Source organism: Oncorhynchus mykiss, chromosome 22 (assembly GCF_013265735.2).
Source record: "Oncorhynchus mykiss isolate Arlee chromosome 22, USDA_OmykA_1.1, whole genome shotgun sequence".
In the NCBI taxonomy this organism is placed as follows: Eukaryota; Metazoa; Chordata; class Actinopteri; order Salmoniformes; family Salmonidae; genus Oncorhynchus; species Oncorhynchus mykiss.
Genome location: NC_048586.1, coordinates 10,737,973 through 10,761,450, shown reverse-complemented (window position 1 = coordinate 10,761,450; position 23,478 = coordinate 10,737,973). Strand labels below are relative to the sequence as shown.

The 23,478-nt window shown below is 40.3% G+C and overlaps 1 protein-coding gene across 8 annotated transcripts in view; it reads right to left on the bottom strand.

Moving 5' to 3' along the window:
* The window catches only part of LOC110501378 (PTB domain-containing engulfment adapter protein 1), a 140,776-nt gene that overhangs the window by 12,954 nt on the left and 104,344 nt on the right, over positions 1-23,478 (bottom strand). For 3 of the 8 annotated variants that reach the window (XM_021578903.2, XM_036958725.1, XM_036958726.1), the window contains one exon: positions 10,526-10,607. In XM_021578903.2, the coding sequence (XP_021434578.2) occupies positions 10,526-10,553 (28 nt within the window). In that variant the 5' untranslated portion in view covers positions 10,554-10,607. Of the gene's footprint in view, positions 1-10,525; positions 10,608-15,339; positions 15,780-15,842; positions 16,423-23,478 lie in introns of those variants that run through there. The other 5 variants (XM_021578904.2, XM_021578902.2, XM_021578901.2 and 2 more) reach the window with 5 other exon arrangements.

Here is a 23,478-nt window from a genome sequence, read left to right as displayed (position 1 = left end):
CCTCTAAAAACGCCTTGTAAGCTTAAACCTAATTAGCATACACTGTATAGGTACAGTGATTGCAGCACAATTTCTCCGATAAGGTTGTTCAATGCAGGAAACAGTAATTCACCACTGCATTCTATCGAGTCAAAACTGACAATGAGTTTGCTGGGTTAGCAACCCCTTAGTCAAGTCCGTTTTCTCAGGGCTTGGTCATGCCCCCCCCCCCCCCCTTTTTTTTTGACAGGGAAATTATTAATGAGCATCTTTCCTCTCTGGAAATGGTTTCCACTGTCTTAATGTCATTGTAACACTTACGAATGTCACCTAGCCTATGACATTTCCCTAGCTTTAGATGTGAACCACTGCTTGCATGGCTGCTTTGCTCAGCTATTGCAGGGTTACCTTCCCAAACTTGGTCATGACCCCCGTTGCACATTTTGTTTTTTGCCCTATTTAAATAATCAAAACTTCATGATGAAGTTATTTATTTGAATCAACTGTGTAGTGCTAGGACAAAAAGCAGTGGTTCACATCTAAAGCTAAGGGAAATGTCATAGGCTAGGTAACATTCATAAGTGTCACAATGACATTAAGGCAGTGCCCTTTGAGGGAACCATTTCCAGAGAGATGCTCATTAATAATTTCCCTGTCAAAGAAGAAGCAGCTTTTGAAAAGACAGTAGCTGTATAATGAATGAACCATATGGTTTGTAGGGAATAGCTCTGTTGAAAAAGTATATATATAATAATTTTATAGATGACCTCTGACATTTATCTACAGGTATACTTGTCATCTATGGGATGAATGGCATTCCAAATAAAATGAGACTTAACAGGCCCCAAACACATTTAGTACAATCACTCTTCCATCCCCATAAAAATGCGAGCCTATAATAGTTGTCAATAATTTTTACAAGACACAGCTCCCTATATTACTGCCTCATTTGTCTGCTGGTCAGAGGAGTTAAGCTAGTCTGGTGGACTGCCCTGATGTCTTACTCCCAAACGCATTGATGATTACATAGACATACTGTATATTTCCTGGCCAATCCAAACACTTATGATGCCTCTCTGAGGAAGTCAAACTGACATATTTTAATAAGTATAATGCAACTTTTGTTTCAAAGGAGGTCATTCTCTGAGCACCATGAATAATTTGGACATTATATTAATTATATGGAAAGCCCATTGTTACAAGGACTGAAGTCAATTCCAAGTCAGAAGTGGAATAGCACATGGAATCAGGATCAAAACTGCCCCACTCACAGTATCAACGCTGACTAAAACTAATGGTGGACTGATATCTACACAACATCAACATACACCAAACGCCTATCTTTTGTTGTATTCTTTCCAAGACTGTACAGTACATTCTATTTTATTACTGCTCTGCAAGTCTCCAACTCTCCCTGATCATCTTCCTCAAAAGAAAGCTGCATCCAACATCATCGCAAGACCACCCAGTCTCCGGGCGTCAGGAATAAACATAGGTGATACAAATGATCAAAACCCCTCATGGCAGCACTTGCTAGATATGATAAACTCAACAAAACACAGAAATAAAGCCCCCCCCCCCCCCCCCCCCCGTGTAGTCACCTCCAGATTGTCAACCAAACCTGTACCAGAATGATACTAGTATTACAATGACAAAAACATCAAATCGTTTGATAAGCATAATCATTTGGTCAGTTGAACACAGGGCTTCACAACGGGACACAACTGTGCAGCCAGACATGTACTATATGGTTCCTTTGTGATTCCAAACATCCTCTTGCTTTCATTTATCTCTAAAATCACAGCAGTCTTGTCGTTCAATGTTCAGCGACTGGTAATTGGACGCACAAGTCCGGAAAGAAATTGACGAGAGAGATTTGTACCCAATTATTTCTCTGTCATCATCAGATACAAAAGTGTCTCTGTGCCACGGGCCCCTGGTGACTACAGGATAGCACGTTTCACTTAGTGACAAGTATATTTTTTTACCTGTTGAGTTTACAGTTGCAAAGTCTTAGGAAATCTTTGCATGGATGATAGAATCATATACCCTGAAAATTGTTGCCGGTGGACCTAGAGATGTGTGTATTATTTCAATTTGCACCTCATTAGCTTAAAGGTTAAGGTTAGCATGACCGGGTTAGCCACATGCGGCGTATGCCGTTTAAAGGGATATCTGCATACTTCATTATTATTATTATTTGGGCATAGCAATTTCAAAGCTACCATTTGATTCTGGTAATGTCAAGGATGTAGGATTAAAAGAAAAATGCACATACAGTACTGTAACAAGCATTGAAAACACGTGCACTACTTTGATAATTACACATACTGCATTATTCAATGAGTTAAAACAACCTCATTTTAAATGCAGCCTGAAATGTGGGAATTGCTTGTATTAACACCAGGCCTGGGTTCAAATTCTACTTCAAATATTTTCACATACAGTGCCTTCGGAAAGTATTCAGACCCCTTGACATTTCACACACTTCAATATATTCTAAATTCAATTTTTTTTTTAAACAACATATCAGCAATCTACACACAATACCCCATAATGATGAAGCAAAAAAGTTTTTAAAAAAGGCACACATTTGGGGAAGGGTAGCAAAACATATCTGCAACACAACAATCTCTGCAGCACCAATCAGGCGTTTATGGCCACTCCTCAGTAAAAGGCACATGACAGCCTTTTGGAGTTTGCCAAAAGGCACCTAAAGACTCTCAGACCATGAGAAACAAGATTTTCTAGTCTGATGAAACCAAGATTGAACTCTTTGGCCTGAATGCCAAGCATCACGTCTGGAAGACCATCCCTACAGTGAAGCTTGGTGGTGGCAGCATTATGCTGTGGGAATGTTTTTCAGCAGCGGGGACTGGGAGACTAGTCAGGATTGAGGCAAAGATGAATGGAGCAAAGTACAGAGAGATCCTTGATGAAAACCTGCTCCAGAGCGCTCAGGACCTCAGACTGGGGTGAAGGTTCACTTTCCAACTGGACAACAACCCGAGGCACACAGCCAAAACAACACATGAGTGGCTTCGGGACAAGTCTCGGAATGTCCTTGAGTGGCCCAGCCAGAGCCCAGACTTGAACCCGATTGAACATCTGTAGTGGAGCAGGTTGAGCAGGTTGAGAGCTTCAAGTGCCTTGGTGTACACATCAACAACAAACTAGAATGGTCCAAACACACAAAGACAGTAGTGAACAGGGCACGACAAAGCCTATTCCCCCTCAGGAAACAAAAGATTTGGCATGGGTCCTGAGATCCTCAAAAGGTTCTACAGCTGCAACATCGAGAGCATCCTGACCGGTTGAATCACTGCCTGGTATGGCAATTACTCGGCCTCCGACCGTAAGGCACTTCAGAGGGTAGTGCGTACGGCCCAGTACATCACTGGGGCAAAGCTGCCTGCCATCCAGGACCTCTACACCAGGTGGTGTCAGAGGAAGGCCCTAAAAATTGTCAAAGACCCCAGCCACCCCAGTCATAGACTGTTCTTTCTACTACCGCATGGCAAGCGGTACCGGAGTGCCAAGTCTAGGACAAAAAGGCTTCTCAGTTTTTACCCCCAAGCTATAAGACTCCTGAACAGGTAACCAAATGGTTCCGGGACTATTTGTATTGTGTGCCCCCACCCAACCCGTCTTTTACGCTGCTGCTACTCTCTGTTATCATATATGCATAGTCACTTTGACTATACATTCATGTACATACTACCTCAATTGGCCCGACCAACCAGTGCTCCCGCACATTGGCTAACCGGGCTATCTGCATTGTGTCCCACCACCCGCCAACCCCTCTTTTTACGCTACTGCTACTCTGTTCATCATTAATGCACAGTCACTTTAACCATACCCACATGTACATACTACCTCAATAAGCCTGACTAACCGGTGTCCGTATATAGCCTTACTACTGTTATTTTCAAATGTCTTTTAACTGTTGTTTTATTTCTTTACTTACCCACACACACACACACACACCTTTTTTTCATTCGGCGCATGTGACAAATAAACTTTGATTTGATTTAACATCTCTGGAGAGACCTGGAAATAGATGTGCAATAACACTCCCCATCCAACCTGATAGATCTTTAGAGGATCTGCAGAGAAGAATGGAAGAAACTCCCCAAATACAGGTGTGCCAAGCTTGTAGCATCATACCCAAGAAGACTGGATGCTGTAATCGCTGCAAAGGTGCGTCAACAAAGTACTGAGTAAAGGGTCCGAATACTTATGTAAATGTGATATTTCAGTTTATTTTTAATACATTAGCAAAAATGTCTAAAAACCTGTTTTACTTTGTCATTATGAGCTATTGTGTGTAGATTGATGAGAAGAAAAAAAACATTTAATACATTTTAGAATAAGGCTGTAATGTAACAAAATGTGTAAAACGTCAAGGGGTCTGAATACTTTCCAAATGCACTATAAATTCGAAGTAAGTATTCAGGTATTTTAATGTATTTGGAAATAAACTTGGAGAGCACATTGCATTTGAAAATACTCAAATACACTGATTCAAATACACTCCCCTGCATCTAACCCAGGTATTTGAAAATATAATTGGAAAATATAGCCGCGAGCAGCAATGAATGGGGTTCACAGGATGACAGAAAGGACACAAGATCAGTTGGATAACAAAGCAAGCACTATTGTGTAGGAACTCTTTCATTAGGTGCAATTCTTCATAATAAAATTGAAACATTTTTGCATATTCTAGCCTTTTTGCATCATCTTCAAATGCATCAACGTTGTTTTCTCAAACTCTTTAGGGACTATTGTGATGAGTCCAAAGACCAAATTTGGGGTGAATCTGACTATTGGTCCATGAGAAGATTTGATATGATTATTTTAAACGTTAAGTTTGCATAGTCAAAAACGTAAACTGTTAATAGTTCCTTACATTTAAAAATATTAATGCCAAACTTAACATGGTTAATCATGGTAATGTCTTTGATGACCCTAAATGTTTCAAGTTATGGAGTCAATTTACAAAGGATTTAAATGGACACGAAAAATCCGATTTCCTGATTTATCAATAACTCAGCAATCTCTTAACCAATCCTTTAGCTTTTCTCAAACGAAGTAATGAGATGTACCGTGGGCCTACATACCAAATTGGTGTTATTTGGACTTATGGTTCATGAGAAAATGTTTTTCAAAGGTTTTCAAAAATGTCCAAGATTGGTTCTTATTGGTCCTTGAGGTAAATGTGTTAATGAGGAAAGACACCTACATACTTACAAGTATCTAGGTCAAACCGGGTGGTGGATATGAGGGTTTGAAACAGCTTATAACAGCATCACCTATAGGCCATTGTTGCACAAATATCTAATTTACATAAGTATTCACACCCCTGAGTCAATACATGTTAGGATCACTTTGGCAGTGATTACAGCTGTGAGTCTTTCTGGGTAAATCTCAAAAAACTATGCACACCTGGATTATTCTGTACTATTCTGTACAGGCTTCCTTCTTTTCCTTCTGTCATTTAGGTTAGTATTGTGGAGTAACTACAATGTTGATTCATCCTCAGTTTTCTCCAATCAAAGCCATTAACCTCTGTAACTGTTTTAAAGTCACCATTGATCTAATGGTGAAATCCCTGAGCGGTTTCCTTCTTCTCCAGCAACTGAGTTAGGAAGGACGCTTGAATCTTTGTAGTGACTGGGTGTATTTAATAACTTCACCACGCTCAAAGGGATATTCCCCGAGTGTTGCAGCAGTCTAAGGCACTGCATCTCAGTGCTAGAGACATCACTACAGACCCTGGTTCGATTCCAGGCTGTATCACAACCGGCCATGACTGGGAGTCCCATAGGGCGCCGCACAATTGGCCCAGCGTTGTCCGGGTTAGGGTTTGGCCAGGGTAGGCTGTCATTGTAAATAGGAATGTGTTCTTAACTGACTTGCCTAGTTGAATAAAGGTTCAATAAATGCAAATAAAATATTGTATGTCTGCTTTTTTAAAAACACTATTACTAAACACAGAGTGAGTCCATAGAGACTTACCCCAAAACACTCACTGCCAAAGGTGTTTCTACAAAGTATTGACTCAGGGGTGTGAGTAGTCTCAAAGTTAATGGATGTGAACTGTGAGCTGGAAACTGTGACAAAATCTTTAGTATTACTAATCCATAAACATGACAAAAAGCAATTGTGTGTTCCCATGTCTTATCTGTCCTATTTGCGAGATATAATTCACAAATTGAAATGAGCTATTTAGCATTACCCATATCAATGTCTAGCTTTAAGATATGCTGTATTATATGTGGTTGACAGTTTATTGTTATGACATTATTTTACATTACGTGAGCCGCCACATGGAAATGCCAACCCTGACTTGCATAGGTACGTGGTGCCAAACTAGATCAGAACATCTACTGCTTTCTCCGTCAGGCAGGAGACTGCTTCCTGCTGCAGATGAGCAACCCAGAACTGTGTGAGTGTTTGTCTCAAAAAGCATCCGCTTCAATCAGTTTATTCCAGTTCAGAATAAAAAAATATTACTTGTAACAGCAACAGTTCCAACCTAGACTTAATTTTTCATATGAATCTGTACTATTTCTTAGGGTTGCACTATCAGTAGCTACTTAGTTTGCTTTGGCTAACGTTAGCTATTAGCTCTGTAACATTGCAAAACCGGGGAATTGTTTGAAAGAAAAACTCACATCTACTACTATGAGAGATAGTACAGTCGTGGCCAAAAGTTTTGAGAATGACACAAATATTAATTTTCAAAGTTTGCTGCTTCAGTGTCTGTAGATATTTTTGTCAGATGTTACTATGGAATACTGAAGTATAATTACAAGATTTTCATAAGTTTCAAAGGCTTTTATTGACAATTACATGAAGTTGGTTGCAAAGAATGTATATTTGCATTGTTGAACCTTCTTTTTCAAGACCTCTGCAATTCGCCCTGGCATGCTGTCAATTAACTTCTGGGCCACATCCTGACTGACGGCAGTACATTCGTACATAATCAATGCTTGGAGTTTGTCAGAATTTCTGGGGTTCTTTTTGTATACCCGCCTCTTGAGGATTGACCACATGTTCTCAACGGGATTAAGGTCTGGGGAGTTTCCTGGCCATGGACTTAAAATATTGATGTTTTGTTCCCCGAGCCACTTAGTTATCACTTTTGCCTTATAGCAAGGTGCGCCATCATGCTGGAAAAGGCGTCGTTCACCACTAAACTGTTCCTGGATGGTTGGGAGAATTATGATAGTAGCGCAATGACAAGCTTTTTTCCGGATGCCCCAAACAATCGGAAAGGGGATTCAGAGAAAATTACTTTACCTCAGTCCTCAGCACTCCAATCCCTGTACCTTTTGCAGAATATCAGTCTGTCCCTGATGTTTTTCCTGGAGAGAAGTGTCTACTTTGCTGCCCTTCTTGACACCAGGCCATCCTCCAAAAGTCTTCGCCTCACTGTGCGTGCAGATGCACTCACACCTGCCTGCTGCCATTCCTGAGCAAGCTCTTTACTGGTGGTGCCCCAATCCCACAGCTGAATCAACTTTAGGAGACGGTCCTGGCGCTTGCTGGACTTTCTTGGGAGCCCTGAAGCCTTCTTCACAACAATTGAACCGCTCTCCTTGAAGTTCTTGATGATCCAATAAATGGTTGATTTAGGTGCAATCTTACTGGCAGCAATATCCTTGCCTGTGAAGCCCTTTCTGTGCAAAGCAATGATGACGGCACATGTTTTCTTGCAGGTAACCATGGTTGACAGAGGAAGAACAATGATTCCAAGCACCACCCTCCTTTTGAACCTTCCAGTCTGTTATTCGAACTCAATCAGCATGACAGACTGATCTCCAGCCTTGTCCTCGTCAACACTCACACCTGTGTTAATGAGAGAATAACTGACACGATGTCAGCTGGTCCTTTTGTGGCAGGGCTGAAATGCAGTGGAATTTTTTTGGGGGGGAGATTCAGTTAATTTGCATGGCAAAGAGGGACTTTGCAATTCATCTGATCACTCTTCATAACATTCTGGAGTATATGCAAATTGCCATCATACAAACTGAGGCAGCAGACTTTGTGAAAATTAATATTTGTATCAGTCCCAACTTCTGGCCACAACTGTACTCCCTTATTTCGGCTTACAAAATGACAACAATGCCTTGCTAGTTGACTTACTTTTCCACTTTCAAAGCACTGAAGCATTCTGCCCTGTTCTGAAAGAACTCCCTGGGTTTACCGTCATGTTGTGCCTGGATGTTTGGTCAGGACGTGTCGTTTTATTAATTTGTTTGTTTTGAGAGAATCATTACTAAGCACTTCCCCACACAAAACACATTACGGGCACTCCTCATTATTGCTCAAAGTTTGTTTGAAAGAGACAAAAAGGCATCACTTGTGTTTGCATTTCATGATGATTGAGGGGTGGGAATAACAAGTCCGTGGCTTGAACGATATCGCTGCAGCGTGTGGGTCGCGGAGTGATCTTCAAGATAACTGCAGAAAAAAAGATCTGGTAAACAGCGAAGCACATGGGCATCTATATCTACCTCTCCCAGTCGCGTAGCTGCCAAACTGAGCAGAGACCGCTGATAAACAGAGCGCACTGAACCGAGAGCGCAGTTGCGCTTGGCCAAATCAATTCCAGTAATTAATTCAATAATTATACATTTCCGTCGCGACCCACCATTAACAAGTCCGTGACCCACTTTGGGTTGTGACCCATACTTTAAGAAACGCTGGTTTAATCCATTTTGAATTCAGGCTAACACAAACAAATGTGGAATAAGCCGAGGGGTATAGATACTTTCTGAAGGCACTGTATTTAAAAATAATATTTGTACATTTGATCTAATCAAGATGTATATTAGTGTTTTATTTTTCATGTATTTTTTTGTTTAAAAAAATGTTATACTTTTTCTTCCACTTTGACATTACAGCATTTTGTGTATGTGTATCCTTGACAAAAAAATGACAATTAAATCCACTATGATCCCACTTTGTAAAATATGGACGAAATCAAGGGGGGTGAAAACTTTAAGGCACTGTATGAAAAGAGGCAGTAATCTAATTGGAATTCATCAATGCCTTATAGGAACAGCAAGACAACGTCAGACAAAAATTATGCTCAGTATGTAGCCAGACAGACCAAACAAATAACTTGCATATTAAGGTGAATGAGGAACAGTAATTTACTTTGTTTTCTTTCTTTTTACAACCACATTTTGTCATCACGTCAAATGAATAAATATAGGATGAAGGAACATATAAGAAATAAATCATATTTTCTAACTACTAATTATAACAAAGTGATTGACACAGGTCTGCAGCAACTTTGCTCATAGGACACCAGAAATATAGATCCAATAACGCTAATTCCCAAATGCAATTGTGAAGGGATGAAAGTCCCAGTGTTTAAAGAGTACAATGAAGAATCTGCGCTCAAACAGTCTCTCAACAGGAGGCTTTTAATAACCACCACAAATGCATGCGTGCTGAGAGTGCAATATCGACTCAACATATTGATGAATAGCTAGCGATGAATCTGCACAGTCATGCACTGTAATGAGACCTGGAAAATAAAATCATAATCTGGATAAGAAACTTTAGAGCAACTAGATCTGTCATCCTCTTTTGTGTTTCCTTACCAAGCCCTATTCTTAAATCAGTTATGAGCAATGCTCTGGTAATTAATGTTTGTCTCCAAAAGCCCTGTGTTCTGTGTCGGTCTGGTGTAAAATATTGTGTTCGGGGAGGGTTGGGAGAGACCTTTGTCCTTCGCTTAAAAGGCTTTAATGCCCTCTTTATGCCAGATGGCTGGATGCGCCTCTGTAGTTCTCTACAATCACACAGAACTGGACTGTGTGCAAGTATGTATGGAAGCACTTGTGGGCCGATCAGTGCGAGAGATGGGGAATGGTAACCGGGGCCACAGTGTCTAATTCACTGACTACTTTCTGTGACAGCTGTGAAGCAATAACTTCTCTGTTATGCCCAATCTTTCAATAGACTCCCTAAACGTGCCCTCTAGAGTCTGAGTTCAAAATATGACAAAGTATCAACTTAGATTCATGAGAAAGTAAAACCTATGAAAAAACAGTAGCAGCAGTAGCGGAGCACCTTAGCACCAAGCTGTATTTTAATATCGTCCATGAATGGGAAATCTAATTTGAACCAGGAGTGGAGATCTGCCTAACCTGATAAGTCTTTATATCCTCATTGGGTGCCTGACAGGACTGAGGTCAATTTTAAAACTGAAATATCATAAGAACACTCAGGGCCACCTGGGCCCAAAAACTGTCCAGCAGGGTCTTTGGACATTTCCGGGTCTGTTGATTCATGCGAGTGGAGGGAGTTGGAGTGGTAGGACAGATACGTAAAGCTGTTGTAGCGAAACCGCAGTGGTTGCCTCAGACATTTTCAGTACGACAGTGCACATGTAGATTACGTAGTTAGCTCCAGGTATAAGAACAAGTAGCTCACCGAACATGCACAATCATAATATGAGCGACAGCGTGGAGAAACTGGGCTTTTACAGATAGGGAACAGTACAAAAATCTGTCTGAGAGCTTACCTTTTTTCCTGTTAAAGGCCCGGTTCATACTGGAAAACCTTGCGTCTTTGTGGTCCCTTCTGTGTATTTGCCAATACTCCACCTCAGGAGGGAAAAAACAGAGTTTTAGAATCGTTTAAAACCTCAGGCCTTCAACAAACAAAACCTGGAAAATGTGACTAAACAACTGGCCAGATGTCAGCCTCTGCTTTAGGAAACCCACCCTCTCACAGAAAACTAATGTTTAGTCAGTCAGAATATACGCCAAAGAAAACCTAAACCGACCAGCAAAACACGTTGTATTTACCTTTGGGTTAAAGTGATTTACCATCTGAGTATGGGAGGTGACCATTTTTTTTTATGGCTAGACTTGTTATGAGAATTTGTCATTGTCAATTTAGCACACTAAACATGACAAAGATGTAAAGAACTCTACCACTGCTGGTCGATTTCGTAGTAACAGTGAATATTGCTTGAGACCATTTTCTGGAAAAGGTTTTAAAAGTTAGGACTGTTTTAAATTTTTCAGCCACAATATGTTGCATTACAGTCTAATCTTCCTGAGAGAATGGCGATATATGCTTGTCGATGGCTGCCTGAATAAATCAAACCAAAGTAGATGCATTACTGTGGCAAAACATCAGTTCTGATATCAGACAAGTCTGTTTTAACCTTCACATAAAGCGGAGTTATATGCTGTCATATTCTATGCTGGATATACATGTATGAACAGTGAATAGGCATAGCACACTTTGGTTATCTACATGTTATCTCTGACCATTCACTGATAATCCCAACCAAGTGACACCTTTTAATGCCAAAGGTGCGTGGCAAGAAGGAAGGAAACCTTTTTGTTTGGTTTCAACCTTGCAATCTCTCCCCCCCCAAAAACTCCAACAGAGTGTATGAATGAAGTTGTTGTGAGAAACATCAGGTGAGCAGCCACATTATGCATGCAATAAGGCATTATTAACAGCACATAGGCTATCAACTGTTTTTGGTTTAAATTATAAAACCAACTCTCGTACAGATAGCCAAATAAGTAAGTTCTGCCTCAGAATATGTTGACTCAATTATTTTGACAGTTGCTGTTTTTTTTTTATCTCTTTCCTTATATATAGTGATATAGTTCCTTCTAAGCCAATTTATCGTTTGCTTTAAAGTGTTTTCAGAAAAAAGGTTGAAACTCATTTCTAATTCCTCTTAATTTTCCTTAAATGTTTTCTCCTTCAAAACCTCTCACTCTGATAAAACTTAAATAGAATGAAGTACTGATTGATCTCCTTATTCATTAGGTAGGCTATATGTGATTCAAACTAATTCTGATAAACCATGAGAATCACGAGATGAGGAAGCATTGAGTTGATCATTAAGGCAGGTTATTAATCATTTCTGGTTCTGGTGTATCTTCCAGAGGCCAATTTCCTAATTCTCTGCTAGGGAAACAAATGGAATACCTCAGATGAGTTCCAAGGATACAAATGACTTTATTGTCCAGACATACGAGCCGTTGTCAATCAAATAATATAATTGAAATATCCACTTGAATGAAAAGTCCACTTTGAAAGAATTAAGGCTCCTGTCTTTGTTATGTATCCTTTCGATACAACGGAAGGATGAGACCTTCCTTTCTAGATGGAAAATGTCGCATCGGGCTACAGTACTCTTTCAATGGTGAATTGTATGCATAGCAAATGAGGATGACACAGACCATTGTTTGTAACGCATCACACTGAAGAGTTCATGGGAGGCATATACTTTAGTAATCTTAAATCAGATGCTCAGAGATTGCATAGGATGAGTAAGTGTACTGTATAGGCCCTGAAGGTGATGTATTTTATTTGACACTGCAGCAGGCCAAGAACACGTGCTATACCATCTTCTGTGACACTAGCAGATATAATATGTAGCATATACTGCACATACCAATGCTTACAATAGTCCAGCTAAAGACAGTAGTTCCAGGCATTTCTCTTTTCATAAGTAGAGACAAACTAACTTCAGAAAGGACATTTTTAATTCGCTGACATATGCAGAGGAACATTGCAACATTCAGGATATAATGACTCTTATATGCGGGGGAGAAAATCACATGTCTAGCTCTGTGAATAGGTCTATGATTTCAGAGCTACTTTTTAAAGAGCGGTGTGGTGCTAAATACACTGGGGCTCAAGCAACGCAGGAGTCTGAAGAGAGAGGACAAACATGCTATTTGACAGCCAGACCTGAGAGACTGAGCTGTTGTACAATAATACAATGTGCTAATAGTGATAGAAATCAGAGAGCAGTAATGTTTCCTTACTCCATGCAGAGAGTAGTCTCAAAGTTAACGGCTGTGAACTGTGAGCTGGAAACTGTGACAAAATCTTTAGTATTACTAATCCATAAACATGACAGAAAGCAATTGTGTGTTCCCATGTCTTATCTGTCCTATATGAGAGATCTAATTCACAAACTGAAATGAGCTATTACATTACCCATATCAATTAGTCTAGCTTTAAGATACGTTGTAATATATGTGGTTGACAGTTTATTGTTATGACATCACGTGATTCGCCACATGGAAATGCCAGCTCTGACTGACTGTTGTGTAACACCTTCAGCATGCCACTGAGAACCATGATTCCTCCCCATTATGAAAGGAAATAGTTTTTAATTTAAAACAGAACTATAGCACCAACACCTCTTTTCTTTCTGCAATTACATAGCAACAAGCTCCCTACAATAACTATGGAGCTAAGGATACTAGGATAATGTCAAATGGATAATGTCAAATAGACAAAAAGATGATGCGATTAGACATGCAATTATTACGATGTATTTTTCACAGAGACAACTTTATTTTACAAAGGTCTAAAACCACATTGTGATGTTGGGAGATGTCTTCTTTCTGTGTATAGAAGTCCTTCAGGGGGCAAAGTTCAACTGAAAATGAGCTATAGAGTGTCGATTGGGATTTTTCCAAACCAGTATGCCAAAACAGAATAGCTTTGCTGCTTAAAAAGACAGCTTCTGTTTTTTTTTATTTTTATGGCCAAATATTGTACCTGCCTCAGAGCAATGCAGAGTCAAATGAACATGGACAGCAGCCATGTCCCCAACTGAGGGGAGACAGGGTAACTTTTCTGCACATCTCAACACGTTAGACATAAACAATAGGCTTGGCACCAAGTCACTTATTTATATCATCCCGAGCATGATGAAAATGGTACCAAAACTGCTTTTTAGTCTAATTTAAGAGTGGTAGAACTTTAGACCCATAGACCACAGCTATAATAACAACTTCCACCTCAACTTACTTCTGCAGGAAGTCATTTCTTTCAGGGATTAACCTTAAACCAACTCATGGCCTGGGGCACATCGGTATAATACCATAACTAATCAAATTAAACCTAAATTATCCCTTCCACGATAAATAAATAAAAATGTGCACTGAACTGAGCATGCATAAAGCTATATTCAAGTTCAAGTGAATTGATTAAGAACTGGGCTACACTTTACAGTGTATTCAAACACACACTTACAGCATGGTGTGAGCCCTAATTCCCGTTTTCCCAAAAACTCTCCCAAGTCACACTGCATCATTATGTCATTAAAGGTGAGAACTACATCAAAATAATGTGCCATGGATAGCTGGAGTAAGTGGCTGTATCTGTCCATTCAAGTGCCAATATCCTTTTCTCCCCCTTTCCTTGTTGGCTGTCTGTTCATGCCAATATGTTGCGCATTACTGCCTATAATGCCTACTACTACACCGTTCCATTTTGAATACGTCAGGACTAAGATACACAACCCAATTCAAAGCAATAACTTTTCTTCCAAAATACTGACTGCAAAATAGAATTATCCAGAGGCACAATTAAGTGCTAGCCTATATCTAACAGCAACCACTAAGGGAATATAGGGGAGCAGACTGCTATACCCTCTAACAGTGGATGTTTTCTTACTATAGTGTTGGACTGTGTATGCCTGGCTGTGATGTCACTCCTTATGACTGACAGAAGCTGTGTTTGCTCTTTTTAATGGCTTCCTGGGCTGGTGATTCACCCTGTCTTGGGAGAACCGTATCCCCAGTCTTAGCACAGAGTCTCAAACTTCTCCACTGCTATTTACCATCTGCAGTGGAACTGTGTGAGCGTCGAGGTCAGGCATGTTTGAGCCCACGGTTGCGGTAATACACAGCCGCCTGGAGAATCAGGCAGTCCGAGTAATGCTTATTCTCACAGGCCGTTGCTCAGGTTTCAAATTCCCTGAGAGCATGCTTGTAACATAGCCTATAGCCGAGAGTGTTAAGAGTGAGAAGGAATGGATTGCACCCGAGGAACGCCAAAGACCATAGTTTACAGTACGCTCACATGGCCGAAAGCATCTGAAGAACCACTGATCCTCGTAGCACTTACAGTGGTGAATAAACACCATCAGGTCTGATTATCAAAGCAAATGGAACATAAATAATGCCGTTTGACACTTTAGGGGCATGGTTAAACAGCTTCCGATCAGCGTACAACACACAGTAAAAGTTATATTAGTTGGGAGCAAAGATGTACAAACACATAAAGCTCAATGTTTGAAAGACTAAAAACAACAACGATCAATTCAATCTTTCAAACACTAATAACATACCAGAATGCATGTATTTTGCATTACTGCTACATAATGGGGCAAACACTTATAAGCAAATGTTTCACTAAACATGGCATAAACTCATTCATGAGGTTTATCATTGGCCATTTGCTCAGACAAACATGTTGTCAGTTGCGCAATTCAACTCCAGTAACTCAAACAGTTTGAATTTAGGTTGGGAAACAAACGTTTGGGAAACAAAATATACCTACTTTGACCCCAAGGAACAAGTAATCTCTCATGCCCAAAAAGCAATCCACAAACAAAAAGCAGTGTGAAAACATGTGACACTTTGTGGAAGAAAAGTTGAAAAACCCAAAAGTTTCTGTCCCCTATAAAAACCTCTCTAGCAGCCGCTAATCTGAGCCATATGCATAGAAAGGCATCCAGCTTTTGACATGGGATGAAAACACGCACTGCAGTCCCCTAACATAATGCCGCTCAGAAAACAACAATGCTTCTTTGTTTCCACACTCGCTTTCACGCACTCTGGAATTTAGCCCGGCTAAGCGCAACAGGTTAGACATTGCCAAAACAATCTGTTTATTAATTTAACCCGACATTCCACAGTTGAATCAGCCGGGATCCTAAGCCAAGCACAGCAATCCTTTACCCTGTTGCCGAGAGGAAGGAAAATAAGAGAGTGGCTCTAGAGTGGTAATACAGAAACATACAAAGACGACCAAGCGGCAGGACCAAAATAAAAGTGACTTACTTGCTTTGAAACCGCGTGGAATACTGAGAAGAAGGAAGTTCAAGCACCGTCTAATAGTTTTCAGCTGTGGACCAGATGGAGATACATTCAGGACTGCGGTAGAGGAGATGATGGGTTTGAAAAACTCCAACAAGGGCTTTTTTTGCAGAAACACGATAGCTGGATTTTTCAGTCAAAATACCTCCACCCACAATTTATGCAAAATTCGTTTTTTTTTGCTAACTTTTCTGGGAGGATGATAAAAAAAACGTCAGCAAAAATAACAGCTTTCTAAAGAAAGAGGAAACATACCAGAGGTAACCTATAACATTCCAGTGGTTTCAGTCCAAACTGTAAATCTCTTTGACTTAAATCACTTTTGGAGAGACATGCCAATATCTTTTTTGTCTTTAGATATTCAAATCACCATGTAATGTGCCTGAAAAGAAACCCTGAATCTATAAAAAAAGCAAAAGAAAATGCTTCGTTTTGAGAATTGGCGAAGACAACATCCTGTGAAAAAGTGTTTCCACTGCGGCTGTAGAAATACTTGAGCGTAGGAACAGTGGATCCTAGCAGCTTGAACTGTGCTATACCTTTGTGAAATCTGACACTTCCATGTCTTATTCAACGCTTGGAGATGAACTGCTCATCAGGCAGGATAACACGTCGCTGAAACTGACAAACACCATTGTGTTTCTTATTGGTGAGAGGTCCAGGCTATCTGACATTAGGGTCCTTATTCAATCAAAGTTGGTAACCAGGTTTCCTGGAATTCTTGCACAGCAAGTCAGGTTCGAAAGAAACCCAGTTTACAGTGTGAAACAAAAAGAAACACAATTGCATGTTAAAAGCCTTCTCGCTCTTGGGAACAAAATGTTGGATTTGATCTACCTCTGAATCCTGTGTATTGGTTTTGATTGAATACAGGCCACAAGGTGTTGCCATGATTGTTTTGGCTGGGAGTTCCCAGGTCTCTGATTTCTGAGTACCATTTAAAACAGGAAGGGACCTGTTCTCAGGATTCTGAGGTTCTGTTCACACTTTATTTTCCTAACGCTTTTCTCTGTTTCGCCCTCCATCATTTCATATTTCGATCTTGTATGGACAGCTGGGGTGAGGTAGAGTGTTAAAAGGTTTTGGCAGACATTTTCCAGCTCTCAAAGTGGAGACCCTTCAACACATTGCAAAGTATAAGATCACGTATGGAAATAATTTACAGCCATTACAAGATCCGCTGACACCAAAGCACCTTCTCTGTAAAGTTAAAAGAGCTCATGATTAACTGAACCTTTAGTGTCTCACCACATACAAATCCCTGATACAGTATTTTTGACTGTATCTATGAGTAAAAATATAAATGACTATGACCCAAATAACATTTACTCCAAACACTACAGTATAAGATTGCCACTTTTCACACGGACATTTTTTTTAAACATTTGTTGTATAATTTCACTGCAAGAAAGAGTTCATATTATATTATGCTACATGTGAGAGGTCATAGGCCTACAGTCAGTGTCCGTATTTCAGTTAGTATTCCATTTAACGATATGTTTTTAAATTAGGAATATTCTATTTATTCATGGATACAGGGACACTCGTGAACGGGATATCAAAGTTGCATGTAAACATCTTATCCCGAATAAGTCCTTAAGTGGGATATGAGCTACTATCTGGAAAACTGTGCACATCTAAATGTGGTAAGTGTACCATCTAAACCGCTCTGAAATATATTTTACCTTACCAAAAGTATTGAATTTTCAGCTGTTTGAAGCTGGTGTATAAACCCGAAAGTTAAAGACACAAAAACTCTACTTAAGAACAGGAAGCATAGAATAGTGCAAATAGAACAGAACCGCTTCTTAGACTTGTTTTCAATGAGAATGACAGACCTATAACACACATTTCTATGTGAATTTGGTCAGGTCGCCCAAAAAGTGATATATTGCAGCTTTAAGTACTGCCACATAGTGACGGTGGATACATTTTTTTGCAATATATTGTATAGTTTTGAAAACGTCGCAATATTATTTTTGGATTAGTTGGCAAAACTCTAGTATTTTTCTTCATAGCTTCTTCTCCATCGTCTTTTTAAATAGTGAGCCAATTTGTTTTCAGCACTTTTATTTCCATGACTGATCAAAATTCATTTTCTCTTGGCTGTCAATTGCCCTGCTGCAGCAGGAATATGGTGAGCAATATGTTTGGAACATCGAATCGCAATAAAATCACAGAACCAAAACACAATACATATAGAATCATAGGAATCACAATACATATAGAATCATAGGAATCACAATGCATATAGAATCATAGGAATCACAATACATATAGAATCATAGGAATCACAATACATATAGAATCATAGGAATCACAATACATATAGAATCATAGGAATCACAATACATATAGAATCATAGGAATCACAATACATATAGAATCATAGGAATCACAATACATATAGAATCATAGGAATCACAATACATATAGAATCATAGGAATCACAATACATATAGAATCATAGGAATCACAATACATATAGAATCATAGGAATCACAATACATATAGAATCATAGGAATCACAATACATATAGAATCATAGGAATCACAATACATATAGAATCATAGGAATCACAATACATATAGAATCATAGGAATCACAATACATATAGAATCATAGGAATCACAATACATATAGAATCATAGGAATCACAATACATATAGAATCATAGGAATCACAATACATATAGAATCATAGGAATCACAATACATATAGAATCATAGGAATCACAATACATATAGAATCATAGGAATCACAATACATATAGAATCATAGGAATCACAATACATATAGAATCATAGGAATCACAAAGCATATCATATCGCCACCTAAGTATTGTGAGGTCCCTGGCAATTCCCAGCCCTACCGCCACAGCAGCATAACATTTGAATAACATAATCATCAATATCAGTCTGGTTGGCTGATACGCACATCAGAGATAGGCAGAAAGACAGATTGGAGCGGCTACATCAATGACCCTCGCTCCAACCCAACTCCTTATCTTCTTCAGTCGACAGCAGCAAAACTGGTAGTCTTGTCTCTAACCACCATAATCTAAAATATCCCGCAAACCACTAGCCAGCCAGCCATATATCTTAAATTAGAAGATTATAAATATTACATTATGAAGTTATTATTTAAGAGCATTGAAGATAAATCACAAATCAGTAAAAACAAAACATTGAGCTGCTAACTAGCACATTTACATCAATCAACATCAATGATCAGATGATAGCCCACACTCTTTTCCCAATGTCAATCATGAACTTAAGAGGCACGGTAAATAGCTTGCTTACAGTTTGTGATGAGTGAGTGTGTTGTCATAGATACAAATAGGCCTATGCTACAAACTGTATTTATTTTTGCTACAGAGGCAATTGGTATGTTTTGCGTTTCGCGATATGAATTATGAAAGACGTTTTGGGGGTGCCCTTTTTCAGTTTGAGAACCTGCCCCCTGAAAGGTCTGAGTACGGCCCTGTAAGACACGGTCTCGCTTTCTAGACAGCTCGAAAGGCCAGAGTGTCTAAGTCGAAGTGTGAGTCGTGTGACTGGCGAATAAACAATATACATTTTTATAAAGACCGGAAATGTCAGCCGAGTCTAATTCTAGAGGGCAAACAATGTTTTGCTTATGAGAGGCCAGTTGTCAGGAAACTCATTGGTACACTCCCTCGGTCATCACACATTGCACGGCCATGACATCAACCGCAGGTACAACAATAAAACACACTCACCATCTGTTTACACTTTGGTTTACCACAGACATGGGAGACATTTCGTGAACTGCAGATATATTTTGGTTGAGCAGTTTCCATTGTACAATACTCTATTACACCAAGAAAGCAAACAAACATGTTTTTATACTCTTATGCAGGAACCTGTGTACATATTTTCCACATAAAGTGACCAGGAGCATTTGGGCTTTGATTTTGTTTTCCACCCCCCAGTCTAAGTTTTCCACGTAAGTCAACAAAGCCAGACGGTTCCTGAAAACTGCAAGCACATCTTTGAGGTAAGGCTTCAGCTGTTTCAGCTGAGAATTTGTTTTCGACCATGGTGCGCTACAGGGCAGGAAAGGTTGTGTTAGGCCTTCATGTCACAGCCATAAACTAGAGCACACAAAGCTGAAAAAGGAAAGATAGCTTATAGTCACGCGGTCTTTCTAACTATAGTTCTAAATGGATGCAGAATATGCTTTTTGAAAAACATGTCCTTACATAGAGCAAACATAATTAAAGTATAAATATTAAGAGGCAGAACATTTTTGACTGCTGAGCCAACTGTTGATTCTGTTTCTGATTCTGCATTCCAACACGGGTCCTTTGCAACGCATGCCAACATGGGTCCTTTGCAACGCATGCCAACACGGGTCCTTTGCAACGCATGCCAACACTAGCCCTTTGCAACGCATGCCAACACTAGCCCTTTGCAACGCATGCCAACACGGGTCCTTTGCAACGCATGCCAACACGGGTCCTTTGCAACGCATGCCAACACGGGTCCTTTGCAACGCATGCCAACACGGGTCCTTTGCAACGCATGCCAACACGGGTCCTTTGCAACGCATGCCAACACGGGTCCTTTGCAACGCATGCCAACACTAGTCCTTTGCAACGCATGCCAACACTAGTCCTTTGCAACGCATGCCAACACGGGTCCTTTGCAACGCATGCCAACACTAGTCCTTTGCAACGCATGCCAACACTAGTCCTTTGCAACGCATGCCAACACTAGTCCTTTGCAACGCATGCCAGCACGGGTCCTTTGCAACGCATGCCAACACGGGTCCTTTGCAACGCATGCCAACACGGGTCCTTTGCAACGCATGCCAACACGGGTCCTTTGCAACGCATGCCAACACGGGTCCTTTGCAACGCATGCCAACACTAGCCCTTTGCAACGCATGCCAACACTAGCCCTCTGCACATGTCATAGAGTTGCTCAAATAATATGCTGTGTCAGGTATTATTGCAGTGGTGGAAAAAGTACCAAATTGTCATACTTGAGTAAAAGTAAAGATACCTTAAAAGATAATGTCTCAAGTAAAAGTGAAAGTCACCCAGTAAAATAAAAAAAAGTGTTTGTACGCTTGTTGGATGTGGCAGTCTAAAAGTATTTGGTTTTAAATGTACTTAAGTACAAAAGTAAATGTAATTTCTAAAATATTCTTAAGTATCAAAAGCCAAAGTTAAAGTATAAATCATTTCAAATTCCTTATAATAAGCTGTATTCCTCAATGGCACGATTTTCTTTCTTTATAAATATCCAGGGGCACACTTCAACACTCAGACGTCATTTACAAACAAAGCATTTGTGTTGATTGAATCTGCCAGATCAGAGGCAGTAGGGATGACAGGGGATTAGTGCACAAATTAGACAATTTCCTGCTAAGCATTCAAAATGTAACTAGTACTTTTGGGTGTCAGGGAAAATGTAAGGAATAAAAAGTACATTGTTTTCTTCAGGAATGTAGTGGAGTAAAAGTAAAAGTAGTTAAAAATATAATAGTAAAGTAAATTGCTTAAGTAGTACTTTAAAGTTTTGTACTTAAGTACTTTTAACCACTGTTTTATTGTCTAGGTAGAAGCTAGAAAACACTACTTTATCCAACGGTCACTAGGGATTTGGCTGCATCTCCCTCCAACAATAAAACATGACAGCCAATCAGATAAAGACATCCACATCCCAGGGCCAATTCCCAAGCTGTCCCAAGGTCATGCATGCTGATCCAGCAGCATAAGCAGTCCTAAATGCTCGTAACAACAACTGGTTCCCCCCACATCCAAAACATCTTATCGTTAATGGCAAAACCACCATCTGCTGGGACTGTCTTATTATATCAATACACAGCTGTTGTGTCCAAAGCTTTAGTTAATCCACCACTTCCAGAACAGGGAAATTGAATGTAGGCCTGCATATAGAATTCTCAGAGAATGTTAGTGTCCATTACATGGAGTTGATGTAGCAGAGGGGTTATCGGCTGCTATTTCTTGATGAAATAATTTGTCTAGCTGGCTGCTCTGCTATGGAACATAATGAGGGAGGAATGTGAGAGAAGTAAACACTGAGGGTGAGGAGGAAACCTAATTGGCAATTAGCAGTAGTTTAGGAGGGAACCCTGGACTGGACGTGAACCAAATGCGGGGAGAGGACATTTTCATCTATCGCTGTGTCATTATAATGGGTTTGATCAACCCTTTGCCCAAGATGGGAACAGAACTGTGAAAATGGCGCAGGAGGGGAGGGCTGCTGTTTTATCAGCACTTAACCAACCATGCTATTGTTTGTTTTTTTGCGTTGTTCGTAACTTGTTTTGTACATAATGTTGCTGCTACCGTCTCTTATGACCGAAAAGAGCTTCAAGACATCAGAACTGGGATACACTACTACAGACACTAGACCAGGCCCAGATCCCCGTGATTAGCTGGAAAAGGAAACTAAGATTTCGTGGAAAGAGATCAGGGTGCCTTGTGAGGATCAGGCGATGAGTGGCTAATCTGCCCTTGCCATCCATCCCGCTAGCTAACGTTCAGTCGCTGGAAAATAAATGGGACGAACTGAAAGCACGTATATCCTACCAACAGGACACAAACTGTAATATCTTATGTTTCACCGAGTCGTGGCTGAACGCCGACATTAAGAACATACAACTGGCGGGTTATACACTCTATCGGCAGGACAAAACAGCAGCCTCTGGTAAGACACGGGGCTGGGGCCTATACATATTTGCAAACAATAGCTGGTGCAAGATATCTAAGTCTCAAGGTTTTGTTCGCCTGAGGAAGAGTTTCTCGTGATAAGCTGTAGACCACACTATCTACCTAGAGAGTTTTCAGCTGAATTTTTCGTAGCTGTCCACATATCACTACAGACCGAGGCTGGCACTAAAACCGCACTCAATGAGCTGTATTCCGCCATAAGCAAACAGGAAAACACTCATCCAGGGGCGGCGCTCCTAGTGGCCGGGGACTTTAATGCAGGGAAACAAATCTTTTTTACCTCATTTCAATCAGCATGTTACATGTGCAAACCACCTTTACTCCACACACAGAGACGTGTACAAAGCTGTCCCTTGCCCTCCATTTGGCAAATCTGACCATAACTTTTTCCTCCTGATTCCTGCTTACAAGCTCAAATTAAAGCAGGAAACACCAGTGACTCAATCTATAAAAGGTGAAGCAGATGCTAAACTACAGGACTGTTTTTCTAGCACAGACTGGAATATGTTCCTGGATTCTTCCGAAGGCATTGAGGAGCCACCACATCAGTCACTGGCTTTATCAATAAGTGCATCGAGGACGTCGTCCCCACAGTGACTGTACGTATATACCCCAACCAGAAGCCATGGATTACAGGCAACATTCGCACTGAGCTAAAGGCTAGAGCTGCCGCTTTCAAGGAGCGGGATTCTAACATGGAAGCTTATAAGAAATCCCGCTATGCCCTACGACAAAACATCAAACAGGCAAAGCTTCAATACAGGACTAAGACCAACTCATACTACACCGGCTCCGACGCTCGTTGGATGTGGCAGGGCATGCAAACTATTACAGACTACAAAAGGAAGCACAGCCGAGAGCTGCCCAGTGAC